General features: G+C 33.8%; 1 protein-coding gene across 1 annotated transcript; it reads right to left on the bottom strand.

The window, feature by feature from the left end:
• Window positions 1–2,277: 2,277 nt before the first annotated feature.
• Window positions 2,278–21,895, bottom strand: LOC129002473 (cytochrome c oxidase subunit 6B2-like). Its single transcript, XM_054430307.1, has 3 exons — window positions 21,792–21,895; window positions 3,566–3,658; window positions 2,278–2,699 (listed from the first exon to the last, which is right to left on the bottom strand). Exons 2-3 carry the CDS (start codon window positions 3,649–3,651, stop codon window positions 2,531–2,533), a joined length of 255 nt encoding a protein of 84 aa, XP_054286282.1. The 5' UTR covers window positions 3,652–3,658; window positions 21,792–21,895; the 3' UTR covers window positions 2,278–2,530.
• Window positions 21,896–23,063: the final 1,168 nt, after the last annotated feature.

A 23,063-nucleotide genomic window follows, 5' to 3' on the forward strand; every position in this document is an offset into this window, starting at 1 on the left:
TATTTTAGAAAACTAAAATGGTTTTCATTTCAACTTAACTCAATCGTTTTGTCTACTGGTATTACAATTGTGTTACCGTAGTGTGCACTATTGATATGTCAAACTATTTACAATAAGGCAACAATAAGCTTCAATCGATTAAGCAATCGTGAAATTTACAACTTAGTTAACAACAGCTCATTTTTACTCCCTAGGGTCTAAAAACGTTATTACCCTAGGGAGTAAAAATGCTACTTTAGGCCTGCAACACATGTAATAAAAACGGCTCTTTGCAGTATGACAAAAAAATATCTTGTGTAGGGATTTTAAATGTTAGAATTTTTATCTAATGCTCCTTTACTATAAATCTGCAAAAATTGTTTAAGTACCTAATTTGTTTTTGACCGTACTACCACACTACAAAAAATTATGTAAGAATTATTTTAATACTAGAGAACCCGTGCGGCTCAATGAGCCGCATAGTATGAAACATAGCACCGAAAACGTTATGCTTAAATTAGAGTAATTCTAGTTAGGCCTACATCTTAGAGTTGTTTAAACACTTGTTAGAAACTATTTTTAAATATCTCTATTTGCGTCGTCAAGGTTCACCTGCATTATTTCTGCTCTCAGTTTTAACTGATAGCTTCTAATGAATGCTAAACGATCTGCTCCAATTCGAGCTAACATGTTGCAACAAAGTTTTTCCAACATTGAGAATTAAAGAAAACTGTTGCCTAGTCATCCCCCTAATCAAACAAATTTTCTCCGTAGAGAATCCTGAAAAGTGGGGTGATATCAACCATTTAATGTGCTCCATTTTTTACCCACGAACTCTGGGTTATCAACTGGAAAGCCATAATATGCTTTGAATAGGCTAAAGCAGCAACACCATTGATAGTTTGTTAACATATTTTACCGTGTTGTGTGTTACTCATAGTATATGCCCCGCTTCAGAACGTCCTCACGTTGTTCAGCGGAGTTTCTCTTAATACCTGTCACAAAGTTTTGAAAGTATGGATTCATTTGTCGAAATAGGTTGGATAAACTTTTGTAGCTATAAGATTTGGATAGCAATTTTCATTTTCTCTTTTTGAACAGCGTATATTATTTGCCTCTCCTGAATCATAAAAATAAACTTGACTGTAACTATTTGATCGTTGAATACTTAAACACTAACTCCTTCACTTATGTCTAATATTGCCACTAAAATTCAGTCAAAAAACGTTTTAGGCGTTTGTCCAAAGAACTGGCAACATAACCTAGAAGTAAACAATCCATTTGTGTTTTCCTCAATTAAAGTAGAGCGAGTAACACAAAAGTTTACAAAAAAACATAAATTCCGCCAAGATTTGATATAATCTTACTACTTGAACTTATCAACTCAAGGCATTATTATGGTTTCTAATAAATGTTTTGAAATATCTCGATCTGTCAGTGTCATAAGTAAACATTTCTTGCATACATTCATTTGATATGCCATTAGGCAAGTTTATTTTACAACCGTGACAACACTATGTGCTTAGTATATTTTTTCACTTCCAAAGTAAGTTGCATAGCAGAACTGGCAAATATTATTCATCTCACCAAGTGCATGTGTATATGGATGTGTATCTTTTAGATCAGGCTTCTCTTTCTCTACTCTCCTCATACGCATAAGATACCTTATTATTAATTGTCTCCTCCTCCCGTATTCAATCTTCTTTCAACTTGAGGCATTTTCCGTTCTTCCAACAAAACTGATTAACTGTTTAACTTGGTCTTAACCTACTGAATATTAAAACATTAATATTTACTCCCAAAGAGCTAATGCGTTTCTTTTTATAAACAGCTGTTTTTTGTTTTTAAATTTGTTCAATGTATTTCTTATGGGAAAAACCCGACCTTTGAGAGGGTCTCACGCCCTTGAGAGTAGAAATTTTAAAGTTCTAAAACCTTATTGCAAAACTACATATTGAGACGAATCTTTTGACACCTTAAACGTTGAAGTTGGTCCACTAATAACCGAGGAGTTGTGTTAACAAAATACGGCTTCGCGTATTATATATATAGATTTGTTGATTTAATTAAGAGATTCTGCTGAACTATACAAAGAAAATATTACTTATATTGTTTTCCACTTGATTAAATTATATGGAAAATAAAATTACCATAGTTGACTGTGGTAAGCATATTAAAAAAGGTATATAGCTCTTCAGGTTTTATGAAAGAAAAAAGTCAACAGTTAACTTAATTTTTATATTTACAACTTGACTATAGCCAAGATAAATTCAAGGCAAAAGTACATTCAAAATAATATTCAATCAAAAAATCAAAGATTTATTTAAATTTCCATACATTTTTCACAAGCCTGGCCGGTTCTTTAAAACTAGATGCAACAATAACAAAATTAATTTTTTTGAATGTTTCAAATAATACATTTTGAAGGTGTAAGAAACTCATTCAATTTAACAAAATGAAACTTCGAAACGAAATGAAATTTCAATTTTAATGAACACAACAATAACATATCTATTATTTTGTAGAATGTACTAGAGGTAGGAATACATGTTTATATTTTCCCGGGGAAACTGCCACCTTCCAACTGATCGTCCCACTTCTCCACCCAGCCGTGCGGGCACATGGAAGTGAACACCTTCTTGAAGTAGTTGCAAGGTTCGTAGCTCTCCCCTCTAATCTTGCGGCACCGGTGGAAGTCTAGGTAGCTCTGGTAGCAGTATCTAAAACACACATAATACTCGTACAACTTGGTGATTAAACAATCTGAAAATAGAGTGGATGAATAGTGCTTCTAAAAAACAGGTGATTTTTACATGGATAGATGAAATATAGGCTGCTCTTAGTAGAATTTTGAAGGGAAAATAATTTATAAATAAAAATAACTTTTTAAAATATCACATTTTTTAACGGATTAAAAAGTTGAAAATAATTTATAAATATGGGGAGAGAATAAATGCTTGTAAGATTTAAAACAAAAAACATGGGCGTATGCAATAGCTAATTTACAAATACTATCTTCATCAATTGAACTATACTGTCTATTGCATGCACCCATGTTTTTTTGTTTTAAATCTTACAAGTATTTATTCTCTCCACATATTTATAAATTATTTTCTACTTAGTCTTTAATGTGTTACAAGAGGTTCTACCCGCAAATTCACGGGTGTACAGAAGCCACCATTAAATTAATTTAATCAACTTTGACTTTATATTTCATTTAAAGGGCCCAAGTTAAAAAAATTGTCAACTGAACGGATGTTAAAAGCAGTGGAACCTCCATACCTTACGTCCTAAGGTAGCCGAGGTGGGTACGGTTGTACCTGAACTCATCGCTCTCTATCAGGACGTCTTTTATACTTGAATATTTTTCGATGAAAACCTCTTGGAAAGAACAACATACACGATTTGTTAATCTCATAACACCTTTAATTATGTAATATTGTTATGTGTCACTTGTATCAAACAGCTAGAACTAGCATCACTGTCCATTCATTGTTTATGAACACTACATTCTTTCTAGAGTATGATGTTCAACTGATCAGTTAACTGCAGTTAACCCCCTAATTGAAGCCACAAAACTACTTACTTTGTCTGGTTGGTGTTGGGGAAACGGGGGTCAAAGGGTGCAGTCTCCAACTTAGGTTCTGCGGAGGCCATGATAGCAGTGCGCATAGCTCAACTGAAACAGGCAAAGTTGAAAAGACTTAATTAAGTTACTTAAATCGTTCCGAGGAAGAGTAAACAAATATTACTTCTAAAATTATTAATAATACGCTAAACATTTTAATATTATGTGTGTGAATACCCCAAGATTTTGTTTACAACTGGTTGAAATACAAATGAAGCTCAGGATTAACAAGTAATAAGAGAGCAAGATGACCAACATGCCAAAACACTTACCGGCTAACCACTCTTTGGAGTTAAAAAAATTCTGCAATATTGATAGGAATGAACTGATGATAGTACTTTATTGCTTACCTATCCTTAATTTTACGTTCACCGTATATGTTAGCAGTCATGCTGTCAACAATACTGGAGGAAACACAACGTTGTCAAGTGGCTTGTGTCAACCGTCTTTGAAACAACCCTTACAAAAATGTTTTAATTATTTCCTTACTTTTTATGTTTTAATTAAAATACATTAATATTTTGTCTTGATGATTTAGATATTGACTTTAGTACATTTAACTAAGGGTAGTTACAAGTAAAATCCTCGAGGAGGCTAATGTTATTTATTAAGACAGCTTGTATCATTGAAACTGTCAACTGAAATACATGGATTATAGGCTCTCTGGTAAATATGAAATGGAGTATAGCACTTAGCACTTGATTTCATTAACAACCATTAAGATGCTCGGCAAGCCTGACTATGAAGCAATATTAACAATCATTATACTAAACAGTGCTGTCATCCAGCATGCACCAACTCCATCCACAAAGACAATTCAAATTTTCAAATTCTTAAGAGGGGCTTTGGTTCTTAGGTTGGGGGAAGGGGTGAGCAGATACAGGTAACTATGAAACTCTTATTCAAATCCTCATCCTAAAATGATACTGAATAACAACCTAAATATCCTAACATCTATATTATTAAAATAATTTTTGGATTTTTGTATTCAGCAAATCGACCACTAAAACTTTTTTTTGTATGCATATTGGGTATCAATAAATTTAAAGCTCTTATCCTCTAGATGTGCCTTTGTGGGATTGGATGATATGCCGTGAGAGCCCTTTGTCCTGTAGGCTTTTAAAATTCCAGAGTTTGTGCTGAATTCTGTTGTCAATCATCTGAACTTTTCCAAGTGCAAATCTGTTTACATCAAAACATGGCCATGATACAATGGTAGCACGAATGGTGTGTAATATTGACAAGCAAAAGGGATAAAGTATTAATTCCAAAAATTAAACTGTCTCCGTCAGAGGCATTGCTGCCTTTCAGTATGGATCACCTCCAATTTCCACCAATGTTAGCCTAGCATTTGCATTTACAAAATAAGGCGCGGACAATCCCTCTCTAAAGTGGGAATACACCTCCCTAAATCAGTATTTTCTTACGTGTAAAAAGATTTTTTTCTGTCCTCCCCATATCTGACCTTTTCACCATTCTGACCATGGGCATGTCAAGGTCAGATATGATGGATTCTACTCTGAAATTGTCACTTTGTAATAACATTTTAAATGCTCAAAATTTAAGTTCATTAAAAATACTTAAGAAACAAAATTTTTAATTAGTATTTTGTATCCTTTAACCTGTGAGTTTGTAACTTCATTTTTGAAAAATGCCATCCACCACCAAGTAGGCTGGCCCACACTACATAGTACTAATCACCATGCTGGAAGCAATAGTACTTCAGAGTGACTTGGGGAACTACTGAGCTTATCGCTAGAGTTTGCTTAACGATGAGTTGTAGTGATCCTATAGGTTAATCCCTAATTGTTAAAACCCAAACATTGCTTTAGTTCCCAATCAATACTACACTTCCACAATTCATTAATTGATATTTTTCCTATATGTACAGATACATGCGATTCAATACAATTACAAATAACTTTGTTGTAGTATGTAAACTTTAAATAGCTGTTTTAATGTCGATGGCCTTGATCTGCCCCTTGTCAAGTAAAACGTTAAAACAGCTCATCTGTGATTTGACAGCTATCTCGAGGTGGCATGTTCCCACCTGAAGTCGGTAACTTCAACAATGTCTGTGGATTGTCAAGACTTGTTTTCACGGCAAGTCAAGTCTTGGAGCGTGTTTGGTTCTATTGAGTGAAGTGGTTTTACAGTGTTAAAAAGGTTTGAACAATGAAGCTGTGATAAAGGTTATTTACTTATTGAACAGGAACCTACAATTTAGAATCAACAGTCTCACTAGTTTTCTTATCAAAATTCTCTATCTTGGCCACAACACAAGCCGCTAACTCATCATGTTCATCTCACATAATAAACAACTACAATGCTTCAGCTCAAAGCCCTGGGTTGCAGTGGAACACAGTCTCTCATTGGCTCAGCTTTTCCCTTCAAGCCCTTCACTCGCTTTCCAAATAAACAGGCGGCCACATGCTGTGAGAACAGTAAAGCTAGTGAATCCCCAAAGGACATCTCGAGTCTCGACATCCGTTTACAGATCAGGGTCAACTAGAATGGCTAAGCCACGCGTTGTGAGAGACGAGGCTACAAATGTTATTGTACATGTCTCGTCATATATTGAGAATGTTTTATCATGCTAATAAAGTGTCTCCTAGAGAATGCTGCACGTTGACTTGGCAAGGGGGGTCTCAATTCCGAGATTTTATACACCAGGATTTCTCCAAAGCCAATTCCAGAATCAATCCTGGAGTTCTATAACTTTAGGATGTTTGCTTTTTAACCATTTAAAATAATTGTGCCCTTTGCTGAGCCCCTTGATATTTTTAACCACCCATAACAAATTTTACATAGCACACTTATGATATCAAAATCGTTCAAGTTAAAAATATTACTACATGGAACTTACAAATACAAATTGAAATACGAACAAAAGCTAACACTCTCATGTAAATGTCACTTTTCACTCTATACTTGCTTGGGCGCAGCGGTAAAGATTTTATCGTTACAGAAATAAAACAATTTAAGATTAAGGGACGAATAATATCTAGTCATGCGTATACGAAGTAGGCTTTAGACTGTAAAATAATTATCAGTACACTATTCTTGAATGAATTACGGAGAAAGATAAAATGTTATATAACTAGGGGTCTCAATCCAGGGATCCCGAATCCCGGCCGAATTTTGATACCTAGAAATCCCGGGATTGGTGTCTTCTAATCCCGGGATTAACGGGATTGCAAAATATATGTTTTTATTAATTTTTTGTGAATTTGAGGACTTTTACTTACGGGAAATAAATAAAAATATGTCCAATAACATTTGAAACATATACTCTTTATTTTTAGGACGATAAATATAAAATAGTATAAGTAATGATCTATTTTGATTGGAAAATTTAATTTTCATAAACTTAATAAGAGAACGAATGTAAATATATGTTTCAGTTTTTAGACGATTTGGATTTACTTTAGGCTTTACTTTTGGACTCGTTGTTTATCGGCTAAGACGAATCCTGAAATCTGGAGATTGGATTGAAGGCCCGGGATTCAGAGCCCTATATAGCCTAAACCTCTTAATAATGCAATCGGTGTGTATGTAAACATTAAACGGTACTTTGGTATTATCGGGAGGCCACCCTTATACAGCGTGCTGTGGCGGTTATGTTAGGTTCGGTTATCATATGTTTGTAGGATTTTCCTCGTTTCATTATGAATCAAACAATACCAGATGAGTCATACTTTCGCTCACCAAATCCCCTCCAAGTGGGTCAGTAAGGTTGTTGACCGGAGTGCGCTCATCACCTTTCACAGCCTGTACACTGGTGTGGCAGCTTGCGGTAGCGACGCATTCAATTCTCGCCGACATCGCTGCCTTCTGGAAGGCAAAACTCAAAGGCCGCTAATTGTAATCATGTCAAATATGGATATTAAGTCAATTAAAGTATTTTCTTTCCATTGATGATAACCCAACCTAACATAACCGCCGAAGCGCGCTGCATTAGGTGGCCTCCAGATAATACCAAAGTACCTATTAAACTTACATTAGTATAAAGAATATAATTGAATCACTGATTGTTGTGTTGTGTTTGTCATATCAGAAGCGTTATTAACTTTCAATGTCAAGCAAAACTCCTCAAGAAAACAAATATTCAATAGAAACTATACGTCCGATAAAAAACAATAATCCCAGGACTACAAGGCACTAACCCTGGGATTTCAAGGTATTTAATAACCTAAAGGTAAATAATAGGATTAAGAGCCCTACTTGGTATAGGGAAAATTTTGGAGAAGGTTGGAATGCCTTTTTTGTATTTTTATTCTGTTGTGCTTTGGAGCATAAGGGTTTGATAATAAATATACAACTTATTCATTAGAATATGTTTACTTCAACATAAAATAAATACTAACAACCAAACTACTTTAAAAAAAACTGTATTAAAAGAACATTATTACACCCAAGTATACTGTAACTCTTGTTTGGAACATTTACAATGAGGATATAGTTTTTTTTTTTTTCAAATACATATAAGACCTAAGGCTTAATTAGATTCCATTTTTCACATTGTAAAACAATAAGGGCTAAAACCAGGTACCATCATATTGATTGATACAATTTAAAACCAATATGTTTAAATTATAAGACACAAAATAATAAAAAAAACTTTACGGATATAGTTTGCAAATTAAATGTATTTTTATTAAATGCATATATTTATATAATCACCAAATTTAACTAAACATATCTGACTACTCAAGTTAAACTAAGGGAAAACTTCTTCATTTACAATATTAACTGTCCATCCACCAGGAGCTTTGGCCTGCTCACTGTGAAGCCACCTACATAATGTTTTTAACCAGAATACTATCCCGGCTATATCTCTTTTCACTTAAATTTTAATCCTTAAACCATAGATAAAACATACTCCCTTAGTAGATTTCTCATCCTAATGGAACAGCTGAAGACAATTTTATTATTAGTTCTGTACGGTTTATGTAGAGGTCGTGTTTTGTTTACAATTTGTTTCCCGTTACGTTAATACAGTCATTTAAAACCTCATTTAACCAAATAATACGATCTAATCATAAACAATAAATTGTCCCCTAGTTATTTAACCAAACAGTAAAGCACAAATCAAGAAATTAACCCTAAAATAATAGAAACAAAATTTCGTCGACACTAGCGCCCAGTGTGGCGTACATGAACTAGACATGAAAAACGAGCTTCAAAATTTACAATGGGATGAGAAGTCTACTTGTGTTGGTTAGTCTATGCTTAAACCTAATTTCCAAATACAGTAGTACAGTCAGTACTACATAACTTTATAGATAATTATTATGTATTTAAAAGTAACATTAAGAATCATGAAAAACTTGCAAGATTTCATTAAGCTTTCAACACTTCTATTAAAAACATCTCATTACCTTCCCTGTAGCAGCAAACCTAAGTAATCATTAAAATTAATGTTATTTTAATAGGAAAAAAATTTGATAATTTAAAGTGAATATTTCAGAAATCCAGTCCTAAGGTGAATGGAAATTCACTTGGTCTACAGGTTTGCTGCGGCAAGGGTATTTTTTGTTTTATCATGCAACACATGAGTAATAACTCATTTATGGACAAATTTATGGAAGTAATGCCATGTGAGAACTGTATTAATGCAGTGGTAAGTGCTACCATTTATTAATACAGTAGTCCTATAGTTAAAACTCCGCTTAACCAGAATAATAAAGAAGGCTCAACCTTCCTAGTTAACTTTCAGGATGCGCAATGGTTAGTATTATTTACCTACGACCATTTTTTAAAGTAGCCGTTTCAGTTCAGTTCTTAGAATTGAAAAGTTTCACATACAGCATTGTTTACTTTCATAATAGCATAGTTTTACTTATAACAAAATGGGTAATGGGCCAATGAGGTTCAAGGATTGAGAGAGAAGAAGAAGTAAATTTGTAATAATTCGATCTTCAACTAATCAGCTCTTCAGGCCAATTTAATTGTTGAGTGGTACAATTAGTGTTTGGTACAATGTTTCGTTGTTTCACTGTAAGTGGCAATGAGGAGGTTATAAACGATAACATAACCTCTCTTGGATGTTATGAGTAGTGATTTTTAGTAATTAAAACACTGTCATCATAGGTAGCTTAAATTAGTGTACGCAACTCGTGTAAATAGTGTTAACGACACTACTAGAAGTTTTTAAGGAGTGCCTTAAATTTTCTACTCGTGTCTTTAACACTATCTTTACGCAATCGTTGCGTAAACTACTATTTAAGTATAATTTTGACAGAAAGTATTTTAAAAGTAGTTTTTATAAGGTAGGTGTGTGCCAGACGAAGCAAAACCATATGAAGTCTGGATTTAATTTATGGACTGCTCTGTCACACTTTTTTTTATTGTGACAGGGGCATAGTTAAAACACATTTCTCAATTCCTTTAAAACTAATTCAGCTTTTTACTAATGTTATTATATTAAAATATTTACTTACTCTAGACGTGCTCTAAAGTATACACAAAGATGACACAATTCTACAAATGCATTTAACTTTTATTTCTTTGTAACTTGCGCAAACTAGAACCAGATCTAGCGAGAATGAATTATTTATTGTATTTTCATCTATCCTTTGAAGATTGATACTAATTGCAGGTCAGGATGGCAAATCTAAACTTTTAAGAACAAGGTTAATAACCACGGAAGCATTGCACAATGTCCAAAATATTATTTTTGAGCTGTCTCAAGATGTCTAATATAAACTATTCGACTGTTGCACGAAGTCCAAATCTCCGCATGTCCAAAAAAAATCTTTGTACATCAATCCCATGACTTCATACTCTTTAAAACTTAGCAGTAGCACCACGTCCAAATCCACTGCCAGTTGCATAACGTGCAATAGCTCAGCGTGACCCATGACCCTGAGCTTCTTCATACGGAGCTAGGTTAGGTAGAGTTAGGTTAGGTGAGTATGCACTACAGTCGGTAAAACAGTTTTCACAGTGTGCAGGTACTCTGGAAGTTGTGCGACACCGCTGAGCTATTGCACGTCATGCAACTGGCAGCGGCTTTGGAGGTGGTGCAACTGCTTATCTATTTGTGTAAAGTGTGCTGTTTCACAACAACCAATCTCATCACGTCCAGAACTTGTAGAAAGACTATGTTTATTGCTGTTACTATACTTTTGGAAATGAGATTTGTACGTCGTGTAACAGTCAAATATTTTATATTGGACGTGGTGAGACAGCTCAAAAATTTTATTTTGAACGTTGTGAACTGACCTATATCATTGGACATTGTGGAATGCATGGATAACCACTACAGCAGTCTTCAAGGTCTGCATCTATTACATTGATATTTTTATTTTTTGTTTCTGAGTGTTCATGTAATTCAGTTAGGTGAAGACTAGTTAAGCAGTGTTCTACTGTACTTTGGTTGCCAAATTGGTGAAAACCTACCGTTTTCACTAATTCGGCAACAAATGTACAGTAGAACACAGATAGTTTATACATAGCCCTAATGAAAACTGTATTACAAAATCTGCAGCAAAGTGTTTTTTAATTGATTGATTGAATTGGGTATTTCCTCGTCTATGAATACACTAGAGTAGCAAATAGTACCAAGCTCTAATAACAAAATTAAATTGTTCCACCAAAGCACAAAGGACATTTTTAAACAAAAAGGCAAAAAAATCATTGTGAAGAGTCTAAATATTTGCTGAAACACATTATTCTGTGTCCTTTTATAAGATCTCATTTTGTTAGGTGTTTGCATTGTATTGGTATAAGACAGGTCAATTATCAGCCTATACTACAGGCCTGCACTTCCAACCAATTTATACAATGGAATGGGGAAACAACTAATTTATACAATGGAATGGGGAAATGTTTATATATATTTTTTTTTATTAGCAAAGCATCTTTAACTTTTAGGTAAACGATGTAATATTATAAGATAGCTCAAGTCTTACCTCAACTGAGTATAGAAACAAGTGCAAGCATCAGGGTTGTTCACAGGAAAATCCCAACCCTCTACAATTTGTACCTTTCAGCAAAATAAAAAACATTCACAAATAAATAAAGCAAATTAGATAAACACAATATTTCAAAAAGCTCCTCAACTATTCAAATAATGAAATTTAGAGGAGATTAGCTGGAGCTTTTGATCTAGATGTTGTATGGCAAGGGAATTCATGTGGCCTACAGATGTTTAATCCAACACGTTGCCAGACTAATTATAAGGACCATAACACATTATAATTTTAATAAAAACCAATTTTTTTGCTAAAATCAGATTTTGTATTATTTTATGTAGTTTTTATGGGAAAATAACATAAATTAAAATAACTTTTAAACTGTAATTTTAACGGAAATGTTACTTTTTGTTTAGAATTTAAATGACCATAAGATACCAATTTGAATCAAAACCGGTTTTTTTTTTAATCCGATTATTTGGTAGGCCTATTTTTTAAAGGAGAAAACATCAAATAACTTTTAAACCGTGATTTTTACAGAAATGGAATCTGTACCATTTTGTTCATAATTTAAATGACTACAACATACCAAATTTCATCAATATCGGACAACAGGTGTGGTCTGTAGCTCTGTAACTTCAAAAACCACTTTCTTGGGTTCAGGGGGATATATCCACTCTCATTCCAAAATGGATATATCCACTCAAAACTCAAACTCAAAAATTTTGTCAAAAGCATTACTTTCTCGATATAGGGGGAGAACGTAAAAACATAATTTGGATTCGTTATAGTAAAAACACAGCTCTCACACCTGGTGATGTTATGAAAAGGTTTGATATGAACTAGCCCTAGCCCATCGCATTAAAATAAACAACAAAATATCATGACCAAAACTACTATTAAATCAAAATAATAGTCTTATAACGACTTACTGGCAAGTTCCCTAAATATTTACATGGAATTGAATGATTAAAATGGAATAAGCAATATCTTTGATAATACTTCCTTACAAAAATACAGGTTTAAAACAGAAGTACTACCTACAATAAATCTGTAATCACTATTCCACAACGAAATATTAAATTTCTTTTCACGCTACGTAAAGAGGGATGTAAACCCGAAGAATGTACTACATTCTCCCTTCGTAAGGCGAAACAAGAAAAAATAGTCTTTCAAGAGTCCAAGATAACAGATTATAATGATAAAACTCATTTTACAAGAGGCCTCGTTTTCCCTTCTTCCTCACACGTAGTCTGTTTGTATTTTTTCACTTCCGCTAAATAAAGTGACCAAGCGTCTTTGGGTGGAGCTTCTTCTTCCTCAGTCCCTTCCACTTTGAGTTTTTTTACTTTGCCTGTTGCTAAAAACCGCCCACCCCGTCTTTTCCCCACAAATAACGGCTTGCTTGCTGGCTGGGCTGTTTTGCCTTCACTAGAAGAGGAAGTGTCTTTGGTATCACTTACAGAAGTACCTTCTTTCACTTTTAGAGATGTGGAGGAGGAAGATTCCTTTTGTTTGTTACCGTCCGAGTCGGCAGAGGAGCTTGAAGACTGACTGCTTTGCTGTTCTTGCATCTTTTTGAACATCTCCATGAAGCTGCCATCGTTGGCAAACACATTTGCCGGTCTGTGACTCGAGCCGGAGCTTCTCTCTGTGGACCTGTGATACACCATCCTCACCTCACCTAAAAAAACAGCACTGCCTCCCATAAGTCTCACACAAGGCAATCTAGTTATGATTTTTATTCCCATCTCAATTTTTAAGATTTTCAGGTTTTTATACAAAAAAAATCAAATGTTAGGCCTACACAACTATTATATAACCATATGTAGGCTAGGTAAATATATATTTGTTGTGTCTAGGATAGGCTACATTTAGGCTCAGCCTGGAACTGCTGGGTAGATTCACTAAAAAATGCCAGCACATGTTGAAGGCTGCAGTTTTCATAGTCTTTTTAAATACCCCGTCACAGGAAAATGATATATTTATTACCCATTTAAATAACATTAGGCCTAGATTTAAAGAGCCTTGCTGCAACTGGGAAGGGGAAAAGTGTTTTTGATAAATGTCAATAAGGCCTTCAATAAAATAAATAAATAGGCCTACCCCAAATTTGATTAAGATATTTCCATAAACAACCAAACTACAACAGTTTTATTTTTCTCCATAAAAATTACAAGGGAATTTTAAAAATGTACAGTTTTTTTTTGCATTTTCTCCGTAGGCTAAACTTTAATTGTAGGCTACGAGTAGGTACAACAATGTTTCAGTATATAGGCCTACAAAGTTATTTGTTTTATAAGCTGTAGGCCTATACGATGGTTGGATTGAAAATTAAGCATTTTTGAAAGGATAAAAATTAGAAAAAACCAATTATTGGAAAAATTTTCAATTTAACTTTAAAACCTAAAAGGTCTAAACCATGACCCCCATGTGATCTTGCTTGATCATAAACTCAAAGTTCCAATCTATCCTGCCATACACCTTCAAGCCAAATTTGATTAAAATCAGACAAAAATTACTCATCGCGTTCACGGACACACGGACATGGGTCTAGTCTTAACTATAAGAAATATTGTAGCTTATTCCCTAAATATATTGGCATAAAACATTTTGCAGAATACCTTCCACTGAACTTGAAAATCATGTTAGTAAAAACTCTCATCTTGACTCATTTCAACTACTGTGATGTGGTGATCAATGACATGACTAATGAAGTTTCTAACAGACTTCAGCGAGCGCAGAATTCCTGTATCAGATTCATTATTGGCCTTAGACGATAAGACCATGTCACTCCCTATTTCAACCTGCTTTCATTAATGAGGCTAAATGAACTTCGGGAATTGCACACCCTCCGTCTTCTACACTCCATTGTCAATAGTAAAATTCCTAAGTATTTATCAGATAACTTCCATTTTATTTATGACATCAGCAACCGTTCTACTCGTAGAGGCTCTCTTCTTTTATCTAGACACCAATTCACCGGTCAACAGTTTTTAATAAATCTTTCTTAGAACCTGCAATTTGATTGTGGAATTTTCTTCCTGACAATATAAAATCCATAGAGAACCGTGCAAGGTTTGGGGCAGAGATAAAATCTATGATTTTGAGCGGCAGGCATGAGTGAGTGTCTGGCGCTGGTGTGGCAGGTTGTTGGCGGCTTGTTTGAATGGACTTTTTAGGATTAGAAAATTTAATTTCCAAAGTGGGATAGTTTTATTTAAGTTTTAGAAGTTGAGTGCTAGAGAGGACTTGCTAGTCCTAACTTCGCCACTTAAATAAAGACATTTTTCATTTCATTTCATACATGGGAAATTTGAATTTTGAATAAAAAAATTACTGTATTTTATAAGTTAGGCATACTATATTGTAGCCACATAATAACTTGTTTTAGGAAGGTAGAGAGTGTTGGTATCCTATGTTATTTGTATAGTAATATACCAAACCACAGTTATTCTTAGTGATCTGTCTTTATTAAATAGGTTTTAAGCCTACCAAAAACAGTTGTACTATATTTCATTTTTTATTTGTCACATAAAAATACAATATACTGTATTCATAATGGACATTTTTAAGTCTGGACTTAATTATTTAATTTTTGGAATTAGTAGCCTAATGTTTTTGTAAATTATCCATAAACACTGATAGTTAATAAAATGACTGATTCGCTAACTTTGCATTTTCAAGTCAGCAGACAGACAGACAATAATTCAATCACAACAACCTGACAAAAGATATTACAGACGAGTCAGCAGGATAGCCAATATCCTAAATTTTACATTCATATTTAATATAAGTCAATCAATAAAGTTACCGATCAGCAGTTCTAGGGTCTTAATAGGGGCTAGTAGCCTATCCTAGACATAATTAGCCTAATAAATTTAAAACAATCTTACATGTAACTTCAAGCTAACAATTTGTTACAACAAACACTATAATAAATAGAAGAGGTAATTATAGCATAGTTCCAAACAAGAGTTCAAATGGGCTATAATATCATTATGATCTCTTAATAAATTTGTCCAAACACATAATAAGATCAGTTATCTATAAGTATGGATGGTATTTAATTAATTTGTAGTTTAATTTGATGATGATATGCAATATTTACTATTTTTAGTCGAGGAAAAGGCTACATAAGTAAAAGCCTATTTAAGCTACTAATAAAACTAGCTAGCAAACTTCAACAGATTAGCCTATCTTGTTATAATTCAACAACAGGAGGAACTAAAAACAGCAATTTATTTACCTGCTTGCAATACACTATGTAAGTTAGAAAAATGTAGTGAAATGCAGTTTAAGTGCGTACCTACATTGTGAAAAAGAGGAGAAGTATACAAATTGACGTCTTTGTAAATGCAATTTATGGAGTCTTGTTAGGCCTACCTTGTAAGTTAATTTACGTTCACAAACTAAAACCAATCCTACTGAACTACATAAACTTACAGAAACCTAAGTTATTTAGGCCTACCACAGCACAGTGTGAAAAAAAGTGTTTTTGAAAATCCTAAGTAAGTTATAGGTAGGCCTAGCTTAAAATGTTCCTATTCAATATCTATACAACTAATATGTAGTAAACGGCAGGAAAAAATATCTGGATTCAAAATAGGTAGCTTTAGCCATATATTACGATATATTACATACGATTTCTTGGAATGATGTGTGTAACGTATGTTGTATATATTATCCTAAGAACTGTGGGATGTATTTTTAGATATTAATAATATGTATAATTTAGGTTAGGTATGACTCTATTCTTTGTAAACAATTTACATGTGACAGAATAAAGAAGTTTTGAATTGAATTAAATATATCAAACTAACTTAATAGCCTATTTCATCTGATAATATACCGTAGGTTCTCTGCCGAATTGTACCCCTTTCTGACTCTAGAATCCACAATAACTTCAATTTCAATGTGATGACCAAGAAATATAAACAATAAAATTGGATTTTCCTTTAAAATACCTATCAAAAATAGATTCAACTTTAAACATATTCTAATTCAGCAGATGTAACATATCTAGAAATTTAAAGTGTCTATGCCAACACGATTCACTTGCTTATTATGGACATAGACTGAGGGGCGAGGGCATATGTTAAACTCCAGTCAAGGTGATTACGTAAAGACCATAAATATAGCTATTATGAGACTTAAACATTACAAACATGATAAAATACTAAGTTACTATGGGACTAGTCCTACTCATACAGGACAAAAATCCACATAAAATTAAGTTAACCTTAAGTAAATTTGTTTTGATGTGATCATCAGTTTTTGCTTAGGACCTTAGGCCTATCACCTGTAAACTATGAAGTTGAAAAAGTCGTACCTAAGTAAAGATATAAACTTAACCCTCCAAGTGTCCATAGTTTTGGTCTTAATGGTCGCCCATTTATTGCGCAATCGCAGGGTTTTATTAAAATGTATCTTAGAAACTTAAAAACAATGTACCTAACTAAAGTACTGTTTTACACAACATTACAAAACATTAAAAAAAAATGTTCAACAATTTTTGTGGGGTTAACATTTTTAAAAAATTATAAAATAAATGAAAAAAATTTATGTTTGCGCTCAATAAATTGTTATAATTTATAGGTCTACGAATATTTTAAAATAGCCACTTTGTTCAGAATTTTATATGGATTCCAAAAATAAAATAAAGGAAGTAGGTTTGCAAATAAATAAGTTATGGGCAAAAACCAGATTTCGGTACATAGCGTTTAGCTAAGAATGCATAGCCTAACCATAACTAGGAATCTGGCTGATAATTTACATCAATATCACTACCTACTTCTTCAGGATCATCAACCAGCCCTTCAAAATCACTTAAATCTTATAATGCACCACGTATTTCACTACTTGTGATTTTTAACCCTAAAACAATGATAAACGTAATAAAACACATCAGTCATCGGTGCGAGGTTAACCAAGTTGTTTAAAAATACGCATGTCAGCTGTCTGCTACAATATTTTCGGAACTAAAATGAATAGCATCTAGAAACAGACATCAGGAGAAAGCTCAGAATATGCCAAAAACAACGATACCAATCTCGATCCAGTTCAATCTGATTCGGCCAGTCCCAGAGCCTTCGCCGTAAACGATATTTGTGGGTCGCAAAAGCGACGCATGACACCACGGCGGGTGTGTTGTGCGTCAATTACGCGACGCTTAACACTCAGAGGGTTGAGCTATGTTATGAAGACTAAAAGGCCTTAATAAAGGTCGCAGAGGCGATTCTAGTGGGATTTTCAGTATCTAGAAGTGGATTTTCAGTACGGTATCAGTATTCTAGTGGGATAGTGGGAAATTTCAGTATCACTTATGTTATTCAATGCAAAAAAATTTTGAGGTCTAGTGTTAAAATTTTGATAATGTATTAAACAATTTGTCTATTTTTTATTATATAACTAGGCCTATGTATGTATATTTGTATATGCATTTCACATGACATTATTGAATATTTGATGTTTTAGACCTAAGTTGTGACGATTGTCAATAGACTGTATTTTTGTGTTTCAATGACAATAAATATTCTTGATTCTTGATTAGGCCTACCTCAAGAGCATAAGTACCTAAGTAAGTTAACTTAAAGTAAGTTTTCAAGTTAATTATAGGCCTATCGATTACAGACGTCACATTAAAATTGTATTTTCCACACTAAGTTTAGGCCTATTTATTATTATGCTAAATAACCTCCTGAATTTAAAAAATGGCTGTCGTTTTCCATAGAAAAGTCAAGTAAAACACAGAAAGTCGGAAAAACAACATAATTATTTTAATCAAAACATTTAAGTTACTTTTAAGGCATTTAAAATAATTGTGAGGAATTTTATGCTGAATCAGCTTATGAAACTTAGGCCTATTAGTTATTTTTCCATGCAATAAATATTAAAAGAACCATTATGGAAAAAATGGGTACTGTAAAACACCAAGGATTATGGGCCTAAACAAAAAATTACTACACTAGCCTACGTTCAAACCGATTACCGGACGCGTATCCTCTGTGTGTAAGTTATTGTTATTCATATGATAAGTTAATAGCTTATATCGCAGGTTCTCAACCTTGTAGGCTACCTCGAGTTAAGTTAAGCACTTTACAAATAACGTACTAAACGCGCTAACTTATCATCGAAAAATATGAAAAAATGTTAGCTCACATGGAAAAAACTTGTAAGTTCTTAAAAAAATTAAGCGTAGAATTCCGCACAGTTTAAATAACACTAACTTAGGCCTAAGTTGGGTAGGTAACTTACAGTTCCTTAACTGGGCTATGCTAATATTGATTGAAACTATCGATTCGATTAGTAAACCTTCATGCGATTTTTTCACCATCAGCAAGCTTGGTTGGTTAGGTTAGGTTATGATGGTTTAATTTTATAAGTTAGATATATTTAAAAATGCCAATTATTAATCAATATTTTCAAATCGATAGTTTTAATCGATATTTAGCATAGCCCAGTTAAGAAACTGTACCCCCTAAGTTACCTTAAAAGTGTGTTTTGATTTTGAAGTTTAGGCCGAGGCCTCTAGGTCCTTTTTCTAGTTTACAATGTTTATTTGAGTTTTCCAGGCAAAACGAGTCATTTTTTAATACAGGACGTTATTTGGCATCATAATACTGGTGTACAAAAATAGGCGGGTACGGTAGTTTCTTAACCCTCCGAGTGTCCATAATTTAGGCCTTAATGTCCACCTATTTTTGGCCCCTTTGCAAGGTTTTATTAAAACGGATCTGAGAAGCTTAAAACAATGTTAATTCTAATGTTCTATATACCATTTTGTTTGGAAAATCATGGGCTTCAATATTATATATAAAACATAAGGAACATTTTTTCAAAAAAAAATTTTTAGGTAAAAAAAAATATAATTTCGAAAATTTTTAAAAAAAAAATAAGTTCGCGCTCAATGAAATTGTAGGGAAATTATAGGCCTATATTTGAAAATAGCCACTTTGTTCTAAATTTAATGAGGATTACAAATATATAATCATATAACGAGGTAAGTTATCAAATAAATAAGTTATGAGCGAAAAACGGATTTCAGTACATAGCGTTTAGCTAAGAATGCATAGCCTAACCATAGCTAGGAATCTGGCTGATAATTTACATCAATATCACTACCTACTTCTTCAGGATCATCAACCAGCACTTCAAAACCACTTAAATCTTCTTATAATGCACCACGTATATCACTACTTTTGATTTTTAACACTAAGTTAAAACAATGATAAACGTAATAAAACACATCAGTCATCGGTCCGGGGGAACCTAGCTGTTTACAAATACACGCACATCAGCTGTCTGCTACAATATTTTCGGAACTAAAATGAATAGCGCTTAGAGACAGACCTCTGGAGAAAGCTTAGAATATTACGGAAAGAACGATACCTAACTCGATCCAGTTCAATCCGATTCAGTCAGTCATAGAGCCTTCGCCGTAAACGATGTTTGTGCGTCTTAAACTCGACGCGTGACCCTACACAAAGTGTGTTGTGCGTCTTAAACTCGACGCGTGACCCTCGGAGGGTTAACTGGGCTACGCTCAATATTTTCAATTAGATAGTTTCAATTGATATTAGCGTAGCAGTAGCACAGTTAAGAAACTGTACCCAGGCTACTATTTAGGCCTACTGTAAGTTAAATAGGCAAGTAGGAAGTGCCTTATATAACTAGGCCTGTGCTAAGTTTAATGACAACCAGAAACATGAATCCTGATTAAATGTTCTGTGGTAGAGGTGGGGAGCAAATAACGCAGCCGTTATTTAATAACGGTTATTGGATGATAACTGTTATCGGCAACAGCTGTTATCGAAAACTAGGAGTTATCGATAACCGTCAAAATAACTGTCTGCTCTGCTGTGAAATTGTTATTTTTTAGTGAAATGAAATGAAATGAAATGATATTTTATTTCCCATTAATTATTTACAGACAAGTACATTGTATTTTTTTTCTTCTTTACTTAATATGAAACAGCAATATATTACAAACTAGATAACAAAACAAAAATTATATACTGTAGAAATAAGTAAATAAAAGTGTAAAAAAAAAAATACATTCTTTAAGAAAGGAAAAAGTCTACATAGGCAGGGCCTGTGCGTAGACTCGAGTTGCGAAAAGATTAATTTAAATGGGAAGTAAAAAATATATAGGAGAAAAAAATCGTATAATTTAAACTTTTTTTATTTTTCTTGCTTAGTAACGGAGCGTTTGCCAATCGGTTTTAAATATTTTTATTTGTGTATTTTTGACATTAACTAACATTTTGTAGCAAATAAGATAACCACTTAGCTGTATATAATATCGGATTTGTTTAATAATCTCATAAAAGTAAAGGTTATTGCCACTCAAGACTGTTGCTGTAGCGCAGCAAACACATACACGGCTGCCTAACAACTAGAGTTATTAAATAACTGCGTGGTGTGGCAGCGACGGTTATCCAATAGGCACAGGCAGCCATACGGCTGATCGACAACTGGAGTTATTAAAATAACTGCGAGGCAGCGACGGTTATCCAGTAGGCACAGGCAGCCATACGGCTGATCGAAAACTGGAGTTATTAAAATAACTGGGAGGCAGCGACGGTAGCCGTCTCTCAAACTGCCGCGTAACAACTGTGGCGCAGTAGATAGCCATACGGCTGCTCGACAACTGGAGTTATCCAATAACTGCCTAGTGGCGACGGTTATCGGGCAGCCTGAGTTTCTTGCCAGTTGCCAGTACTGCTCAGCTGTCAGCTCGGCGCTCGGCTGAGAGTTATTTGATAACCGTTATTTTAAACAGTTATCGTAACACAGCTGCTGGGCAAATAACAGCTGGGCATTTCTGACAGTTATCCCCACCTCTATTCTGTGGCACATGAGACGATGGGTTTATTGGCTAAATGCTATCGCGCATTTTAGGACAGGCCTTTGGGGGCCTAGGTGGCTAGAGGTCACAAAGGCCGCGACCAAGTTAAATAAGTTAGGTCCAATCAAACTTAATTAAGTTAAGCAGGAAAAGCTCTTGACTGAAAAAAATGATTTTGACTTTCTGTCATTACAGTCCTATTCGATTGCAATTAATAAAAAGCCAAGCCATAAACTAACAGTTAAGTTATACCAATTTTAAAGGCGAGAATGTTATGACTAGCCTACCCCAGGAGTAAACTTCGTTGTCTCTAGATGTAAAATACTTGAAATTAAAACAAATTCAAACCTCGAAAACAACCCAATAGGAAAATTAATAAGTTTTAATTGTTATACTTAATAAAGTGTTACAGTACCTGGTTACAAGTCTATGATGAAAAGAAAATATTCTCAACGAAGTCTGAATTTTCTTCGTTTTCACGTTAATATGGTGGTCTGGAGGACAGAGAAAAATAATGCCTCCTTGATCTAGTTAGTATAGTACTTATATTTCTAAAAGGATAACCTTTTTTACATGTATAAAACTGTATTACCTTTAAAGATAGTATAATAAATTAAATGATTGATTTAGTTTGAGCATTATTTAAACATTAAAAAAGTTATTCACCTACTGTTAAATATTTAAAATGATATCGATTATGAAACAAGAATCAATGTTTTATTCCAGTAGAAAATACACATAACGTCCATGCATATTATGGATACGTCAACAAAAAGTGGAGGAATCGTAGATAAAACATGCTCCGTTCCGTCATAGATAAAACCATAGATAAAACAGAGGAGTATGTTTTGGTTTTATCTATGATAAAACCATAGATAAAACATACTCCCTTAGATAAAACATACTCTACGTGGAATACTACATGCTGGAAAACACAAGTCAGAGATAAATACAGCACATCAAATTAGTTTTTGTGGACAGTTAAATAGTTATCAGCTTTAAAAAATAGATAAAACATACTCCCTTTTTAGTTGGTTAGTCTATATGTTAAAAAGCTATAAGCCTATATTAATAATAAGTAAGTAAGTTAATAAGTAAGTTTTGAAGCTCCTGTTTCGTATCTAGTTCATGTCCGGTGACACTGATCGCTAGTGTCGAGGAACTTTTCCTATTACCGTGTTTTAGGGTTTCAGGATTTGTGCTTTACTGTTAGGTTAGAATAGAATAGAAGAAGTGCTTTATTGATTTCATTCATAGTAGTACAGTACATGAAATCAAATACAAATACAGTCATTTTTTTCCCTTATAGCGCAATTTTTTGTCCTAGGACGCTAGGCACGAGCCTGGGATTGTTTTTCACATTACTTCAGACTAGACCTAGGGGTTGCGGCATTATCACTTAGATAAAATCCATTGGTGATTTGGCGGGATTTGAGGCCGGGACGGGGACAGCTCACTTACTCTACAGATCATAGACTATACGAGCTTTTTAAATAATATTGAAGGTTCACTTGCACTACAGGCTCGTATACTATACGAGCCTATCGAAAATAAAAAATAAATGAAGAGGGTTCACTTACTCTACGAATCATTGTGCCTATGAGCCTCGTGTATTATATTTAAAAATACAGTAGGAAGGTTCGCTTACTCTACAGATCATAGTGACTATGAGCCAAGCTTACGAATT

The sequence above is a fragment of the Macrosteles quadrilineatus genome, unplaced genomic scaffold (assembly GCF_028750875.1).
Source record: "Macrosteles quadrilineatus isolate MER2022 unplaced genomic scaffold, UCM_ALF_1.0 Scaffold_9__3_contigs__length_116548681, whole genome shotgun sequence".
Lineage (NCBI taxonomy): Eukaryota > Metazoa > Arthropoda > Insecta > Hemiptera > Cicadellidae > Macrosteles > Macrosteles quadrilineatus.